General features: G+C 45.2%; 1 protein-coding gene across 1 annotated transcript; it reads right to left on the bottom strand.

Moving 5' to 3' along the window:
* Positions 1-1752: 1752 nt before the first annotated feature.
* Positions 1753-7385, bottom strand: LOC111847596 (retinal homeobox protein Rx1-like). Its single transcript, XM_023818935.2, has 4 exons — positions 6996-7385; positions 4707-5056; positions 2702-2943; positions 1753-2488 (listed from the first exon to the last, which is right to left on the bottom strand). The coding sequence occupies exons 2-4, from the start codon at positions 4996-4998 to the stop codon at positions 2060-2062; spliced, it is 963 nt and encodes a 320-aa protein (XP_023674703.2). The 5' UTR covers positions 4999-5056; positions 6996-7385; the 3' UTR covers positions 1753-2059.
* Between the last annotated feature and the right edge of the window lie 507 nt (positions 7386-7892).

Genomic DNA, 7892 nt, shown 5'->3' with positions numbered 1-7892 from the left:
GTGTCCTTCTGTGTTCCTGTCCACATGTGTACCTGTCATTAAACACACTCTCTCAAAATACCTAATAAAGGAATTTTGTTGCCATGCCTTCAGGTGCTCAAACCCACAACCCGTTCCTTAACCCGCTGTGCTGAGGCCCCAGGATGCTCCTCCTCCCCAACCGGAAAGGGGTGCTGTTAAAGCCCGGACCTGCTTGTCTGTGGGGAGTTGACCTGAAAGGCACTCAGGGAATCCCAGGACGACTGTCAGTCAAACACTTTAGGGTTTGGGGCTAATCTCGTCTTGGCGGGTTAAGATGTGAGCGCTTCCACCCAAATTAGCAGCCGGCAGACGGGACGGCATCCTGGTGTCCTGGTGACTCGGCTCACAGGATTAGATGCATCCAGGTGCATTTTTGGATTGTTTGGCAGATCAGAGGGACAGCAAAACTACAGTAATATATTTTTAAGAATTTGTACGTTTAGTAAAATACACTGTGGAACGTGACCCCACCCCCAAGACCACTGTGATTACTGCAATAGTATCTTTAGTCCCAGCTGGTCTTGGCCAAGAGAAGGGGGGGGGGGGGTTAAAATCTTTTAAGATGCATTATTCTGATTGTCAGTGTCCCCCGCTGAAGATGACGATGACCACAGTTCTTCATTAAAGCCACTTCCGATTAAAGGTGACATGAATAATTCCGGTGACACATCTTTGCACGTGCAAATGTGTAAGTAATAAAAGCAGTTATGTATGTACAGTACTGCGCAAAAGTCTTAGGCAATGAATATGATGTTTAAATGATGTTGATCTTGGTGTATAACTATATTATGTCTGTCAAACTTACCAGCTTAGCCGTTTCAGAACCTCTCCTAATGTCACCGCAGCATTTGCAGTAACCATGCAAGACACTTGGACCAATTGGCTAATCAATACCACACTGAGATATTTAGTTAATTAAGCTAATTAATTAAGTGATGGTGGTGAAATTAAATAAATACATGGGATAGTTCGGGTCCCCCTGAGGAGAGGTTTGGGAACTGCAGTGGTGTTTGTTTTGCCATCCAAGATGTCAGTAACTGTTTGGAGAACAGAAGAAATTCTTGTTAGTTTTTATTAGTTACTGTTAATTTGCATATCTTCTAATATTGTGGGTTTTTTTCTGAACAAATATGCATTTACTACCCAGATATATAGCATTAGATATTATCTTTAACTGCCTAAGATTTTTGCATAGTACTGTTTTTAAAATCACATTGTAAATATGCACGTGTGAGAGCAGCCCCCCCCCCCCCCCCCCCCAAAGGTGGTGTGCACCTCGTTTGAACAAAACTTAAAAGCTTAATCTTATAAAGGAAATGTATCCTGTTGTTAATCAGTGTATGCTTTATATGCTTATATGTTTTATATGCCTTTAGTCTGTGATTTGTAATATGAAATGTACGTTTTACCTTCATTTGTGCTTAAGGTTGCCTTAAGATAATCAAAAACAAGAGGAAGGCAATGAGAAAGTTAGAACGTTACCTTCACATGCAAAGAGTGTCGGAATAGTCAGTAGAAATTAAGTCAAAACAACCAGGAAGGATTCTGAAAAGATTCTGAAAGAGCTACCTGGCTGAAGCAGCAAAAGCCGTCTAAGTGTTTGTTTGTACATTCGGGGCCCCTCCCTTTTCGGGAGACGTCTGGTGACTGACTGACTGACTGTGATCCCCGATGACCAAAGTATTGATTAATAAAGAAGCAGAACCTCAGGTTTATCACTCATGCCTTTTAACTTCCACAATATGTTTATATTTAAACAGAACAAGTCTTGCGAAATACATTGAAAAGTACTCATTTAAAATCTCCAGTCACCCAAAAAAGCCAAAACGAGTAGCTGTAGAAAAACAGTCATAACGTTCTAAACAAACATCCCAGTCAGAAGTGACCTGCTACATTTAGTGTCCCCTGTCACCAAACACATAACCGACCCAATGTCACTCATCTACAACTGTGTGACAAGCTGGGAACAGCACGATCAGCTCGTGAACGTGCCTCGTTCCACCATGGGGACATTCGCGGCTGGATTGGACTCCGATGGTCACATGGGCTGCCAGCTTTTGTCCATGGACTGGATGTGCTCTAGGGCCTTCATCCGCAGCGAGGCGACGCTGGAGCTCCACTGCTCTGTGTCCTCTAGGGGGAGCCTGTCTCCGAAGGCCCCAGCACACTGGTAAGGGGGCGGGGCCCCGGCCTGCAGGCCCTGCCCCATAGTTGGTGGGGGGCTGCCCAGGAATCCGTGAGTGGGGTGGGTCAGCTGCAGGTCCTGGGGATGGCCCACCATCCCGGGAATGGTGTGTATCGTGGACCCCCCCGAAAGGGGCGAACTCAGCCAGGGGTCCATGGGCAGGGAGGAAGGGGCCATGGGGGGGCGGCTGAAGGACAGAACAGGCGTGTCGGCCAGCTTCACCAAGCCGGCGTCCATCTTCTCTTGACGCCTCCACTTGGCTCGTCGGTTCTGGAACCACACCTGGGAAAGAGAGGTGGCACCACGTCACCCCCTTCTGGTGAGACGGGAAACTACACCCACCTTCATCTGTCTTGTTAAGGTTCACTCAAAGAACCGTGTCCACTGCAAACTCACTCTAAAGGTCACCAGCCCAGATCCCCATAAGGAGGCAGGAGCTCTTGCAGAGCTGTGATAAAGCTGGCAAAGGCCTGCTGGTGCGCGGCTGAGACCCACCTGCACGCGCACTTCCGGCAGGCTGACCTTCATGGCCAGCTCCTCGCGGCTGTAGACGTCGGGATAGTGGGACCTCTCGAAGGCCCTCTCCAGCTCGTGCAGCTGGTAGGTGCTGAAGGTGGTGCGGTTCCTCCGGTGCTTCTTCTTGGGCTTCTCATCCTCCGCCGGCCCCGGGGACTTCCCGTCGCTCGCCTCCCCCCCGCCCGTCTCGGTCACAGCCTTGCTGGGGAACGGTCCTCCATCTGGGGGGGCGATCAGAGGCATCATGGGGCCATAACGGAGGTGGCGTGAAGCCAAACAGTGAAGTCTAGAAGGATCTGCCAAGATATCATGCAGGATCTCCTGGTTCACAGTAGCTATGAACGTTTATAAAGAACCACACCAACAGCGGCGGTGTTTATCAGCACTCAAACCACACATTTTTGTGAGGCCCCTGAGGTTTGGGGGCCCCCTGCTGGTCACAAATAGTCACTACATTAAATATAAAATAATACTTTACTCATTTAGGAGATGCTGAAGCAGCACGTTCCGCTAACCAGCAGATATTCGGACTTGATAGCTATTTAATCTTTGAAACATCTGGGGGGGGGGTGATATTTGAGTGGGCCCCCAGAAACACCTCAGCACACCAACAGGGGGGCTCTGCCTCTGAGGGACAGAGAAACACTATCAACTTAAAGCAGCATCTCCTTCACGTCACGACCGAGTGGAATCAGAGCAGGAGCTGATAACTTTATGAGCCAATTCAGACATAATGAAGTCTGGGGCCCGATGCGTCTCTGCTGGCTGCGGGGTGGTTGTCAGTCAGACACCAGCTGAAGCAGAACACAGAGCCTGACAAATAACTATGGCAAAGCTGTTCCGATGGCTCAGCTGTAGGTCCATCCTCAGACCAAGGGCCATTTCCCAGCTAATCCAGTAAGCTGACAGTACCAGCCTGAATGGATCCGGAGGACTCACCCCTCTGATTAACGGAGCCAGTCTGACGCGTCGCCGTGACCGCTGTGACATCAGCACTAAGACAGAGGTCAGGCCGGGTCAGTGTCTATCCGCTAAGGGGCCAAGACACTCCAGGGAGCCTTGGACAGGCTGGCGCTGGTCTCTTTGTTTGAAAACATTCTGGTCCTTTGGCAAGGGAACTGGGTCTGTACAGCCATTTTCCTCCCAAGCCAAAGAGCTCTGACATTCAATCTCTACCAGTGTATCACTTAATATTACATTACCACATGGGATTTCACTCCGAATACACCAAATGACTTAAAATCAATGAGTACTGTAAGGATTTGAGTATTTATATGACTAAGTTATTTGTTTTAAGGAGTGATGTTTAAACACCTTAGCAGTTAGAATCCCATATCTGTTGCTCAGTAACCGTGCCTGATCGCCCTTGGTACGATGGGCTAAATGCACTCAGCTTCCCCCCTCTAGGGTCCAACGGTAGAGCCCTTCTTGGGACTTGAACCAACAACCATCAGGTCAGACTTGTATCTTTAACCCCTATTACTCAGCTGGTCAATATTTAAATCCACCCCCAGCAAACAGTCTGAAAGTCTTCTAGGATCAGGTTAATCAGCATTTCAGAATCATATTGGGGATTTGACCCTTTATGTTTGCTCTCATTGGTCCAGATTCTTAACTGGTACCCATGAGGGCATGAGGGCACAGTTGTACAAGGGCAAGGTGTATGCTTCAAAGAGACCATCCCTATACAAGAGCATAACTTTGGGTTGAACATTGTGGGGGGAGGGTTTGGTGTCTCCATCCATTTATGGGGGTCCAGAGGGTTGTATTGGCTGGTTTTGATTATTGGGTTACAACCCTCCAGCCACCAACCATACCCCCATTATTTTGCCCATGTTCCTGTGCATTTTCACCTTCTAATCAGTCTGTCCACAGCTCCTGTCTCACTTCTGTCACCTATACTTGTGAACCTCAGAAAGTTCTGTATAACCTGATACAAGCTCTTAAGTCACAGGCATTTAAAACAGGCAGAAGCGAGACTCACCGGGGAGCGACAGCTGTTCCAAGCTGCCGTCCAGCATGGACAGGTGTTCATACGCGTGGAGGTGTCCCTGCTTCCCTGGACAAACTAAGCTCTCCCGCTCCATTTTGTGGGGTACAGTGGAGCTGGTCGGGTGGACAACTGAGTCCTGCTCTTTATTGAAGCCCAGGATGACATTGATGCTGTGGACGTGGCTCCCTCCAGCCAGCACCCCTCCTTTGGCCATCTCGTGGACGGCGTCCGGCGAGAGATAGCTGTCGTCCACCACGCTCATGGTGTCCGGTGACAAAAACATGCAAATGATCGTCGGTATAGTTTATGTTCCGGCAGCTACAGGGATCCTTGTGGAGGAACTGAAAAAAACAGACTATGTACTTCACCGTAGTGTCGGTTCCTTAATGGAAAACACATTGAACTAGCATGTCAAATTAAATATAAAAGAGTACATAACATATCGTTTTTCTTTGCAATGGGCCCTTACGAAAACATTCACCGTAATACAAGATTATTGCTGCCATTACTGGCGTAATTTCTCATATAACTTGCGCAACGTGTGTAAACACAGTTGGTTTCCATACGGTAAATTCATACCGGTCGACATATAGGTTGTCAAAAACAGTGGCAAAAAATTGTCCGGATGCGGTAAATCGGGAGTTTATCGGGACTAGTGGTAAGTGGGAGGACAGCGGGAGAGATGCGCGGAAAAACGCCGGAAACACGCGGAAATCGATCGTTTGGGGGATTCCTCGTTTTTCGCTGCAATGGCAGATGGCATTAATGCAAATTTCAGTCTGATTCCCCAGGTTATGTAGACGAATTCCCCTTCGACTTCGGCCCGTGCCAATTTTCCAGCAAAACTTTTTGAATTTTTTTAAAATAGTTTTAAAATACTGGAATATCTAGCTGGCCATTCTTGAACTGCTGCTATTTATCACACGTACTGTACATGCGGGAATATTCGTAGGTTTATCATTATTACAATAGCTACTGAAGGGACAAACGACGCCGAAAAAGGAAAACGCTTCTCACAACAAACAATAACATATTTCAATGTTTCTCATTTGTAAAATTACGGTGAAACAATAAGATTTGTTGTTTTCCGTTCGGCTTGCTGGCATGTGCCTTAATTCTATTTTTCGTTTATTTCATTACTTTATTCAAAAGAGATTTGCTTATTTTAATATACTCCTAAAATACCAGTCTAAACAATTTTCTACTAAAAATGTATTACTGGATATAAAAACCTGGTAAGATCATTAAAGACTCGTAATCTGACTGTTTGCACGGCTAATTGGTTAAATCCCTCTTCAAGTGACCAAACAGGATTTTACTTCATTTCAACCACTCTAGTTGATTTTGATTTTAAGCTTGATTTTACAAAATGCAAAAAAGAAAAATTAAGTTAAACTTAAGACTACTTTCATCCTGGTAAATTAATGGACGTTATAAGATTTTGTAATGTTACAACACCATCTACCAAACACCTATATCGTGGTCAGGCCGGCCTGCAGCCTCTTACTGGAGCGGAGAACCCGAGGAAAACTCGAGATACGGGGGGAGACCCTGCAGAGGGAAGATGAGAGCCGACTCCACTAACGGAGGGGGAAGGTAGTAATGTCTCAATGTCAGAAAAAAAAGTATCAGTTTGTACCTACTGTAGGCCTCCTTAAGGGGCTCCACCCTCAAGGGTCTGCCAATGTAAATGCCAAGGGTCTGCCAATTGTGCCCTATAGCTGCTGGTAAATGTACCTTTTAAGGTACAGACTCTGAGGAACTTTATCACTAATCGTTAAGAACAAATGGATACATCTTCCAGTTCCGTTGCTCAATTTTGTTTCCACATGCCTTATTTGGTTCGTCGTTTTAATGAAACACACAATAAAAGTATTAGGGCTTTTATATATTAAACTTTACATAGGCCTATATATTATTCATATATACTTATATAGGCTATGAATTGCAAATTATGCTGAATTATTTCTCATTTTTTTTTCGATTGCTTAAATATTTTTCTTGGGCGATTTTTTTATTTGGTGACATTTATTAATAGTTTTCTTTCATTTAGGGAAAAAGCACATGCTGGCTCTTGGGTACCACCGCTAATTTGGCAGTAAAAGAACAGGGTCACGCATCACAGAAACGGTCTGGAAATCGTAACACCTTCAACACAGATATTGTGTGTCATTTCTACAGCGGATTCAATGCGATTTAACTTTAATTTTGCTATCCCATAACCCATATTTTCGCGAAACAGAGAGAACGTACAACAAAACAGCGTAGGCCTATACGTACCTTTATGCGTGAGTGACAGTGAACGTGCCACCTGTTCCCTTAGGATGCCCTCCTAAAACGCTATCCCGAAAATACCTTCCCATAGGACCCTCTTTCTGAAATTCCCATCCGATCAGGTCGTCTTCTTTAAGACGATGTGCCACAAGTCTCACTGATGTATCGGTTAAAGTCCCGCACGGTTCTCCTATTCCATGTCACCACTCACCAGGGCTTGGCTATTTAAAAATCTGTTGCAAAGTTGCATAACAATAAAAAAAAAAGCCAACGATAATGTCAGGAAAAAGTCATCGCGTGATTTAATTTCTTCTTTAAGTTGCTTTGCTAGCTGTGCAGACGGCAGGGACGTGGTTTGGGATGTAAATAAACGGGAAGGATTAGACCGCTTCATTAGTGGGAGTCCTCCCCCCTAAGGATGACTGACGGCTGTTGTCGGGGTCAGTAATTGCTCTACAAGAAGCCGACGGTCTCCGCCGAGGGGGGCGCATCTAATGAGGCGGCTCGCGGACTCTTTCAAAACATCCATTGTCTTAAAAACAAAGAAGTTCTTCTGGAGTATTTTGTTAATCCTCTCATTACCCTTGTTAGGGGGAAGAAACTTTTATGAAAATATATAAAAAAAAAATGGAGGAAGAACCCGTTTGTATGTAAAATTATTATTAATCCAATATCTGAAACTGACTTAATTTATATTATCATATTTAAAGTTTGTGGAAAATGGTTTGTGACATAAATGACAGATATAAACGGGAAAATAAAAGGTTAGGCCTAATCTACGAAACTTTAGTTTTTTAGCAAATGATATTCAAAAATGTACAGCTGGCAGTCTTGCATTTTAATGTGCAGTGCCAATTTTGAAACCAGCTTTAATTGGATAATGCATCAAATTAATTGTGACTC

The sequence above is a fragment of the Paramormyrops kingsleyae genome, chromosome 21 (assembly GCF_048594095.1).
Source record: "Paramormyrops kingsleyae isolate MSU_618 chromosome 21, PKINGS_0.4, whole genome shotgun sequence".
NCBI classification, from domain to species: Eukaryota; Metazoa; Chordata; class Actinopteri; order Osteoglossiformes; family Mormyridae; genus Paramormyrops; species Paramormyrops kingsleyae.
The sequence above is the reverse complement of the archived record's forward strand: the minus strand, read 5'-3'. Positions and strand labels throughout refer to the sequence as shown.

Excerpts from the sequence above, each read along its gene's own strand:
- LOC111847596 (XM_023818935.2), bottom strand. The coding sequence starts at position 4,998 with ATGTTTTTGTCACCGGACACCATGAGCGTGGTGGACGACAGCTATCTC. Across the intron at positions 2,944-4,706 it reads GGAACAGCTGTCGCTCCCCG|ATGGAGGACCGTTCCCCAGC; the intron begins GTGAGTCTCGCT and ends TCGCCCCCCCAG. Across the intron at positions 2,489-2,701 it reads TGCCGGAAGTGCGCGTGCAG|GTGTGGTTCCAGAACCGACG; the intron begins GTGGGTCTCAGC and ends TCTCTTTCCCAG.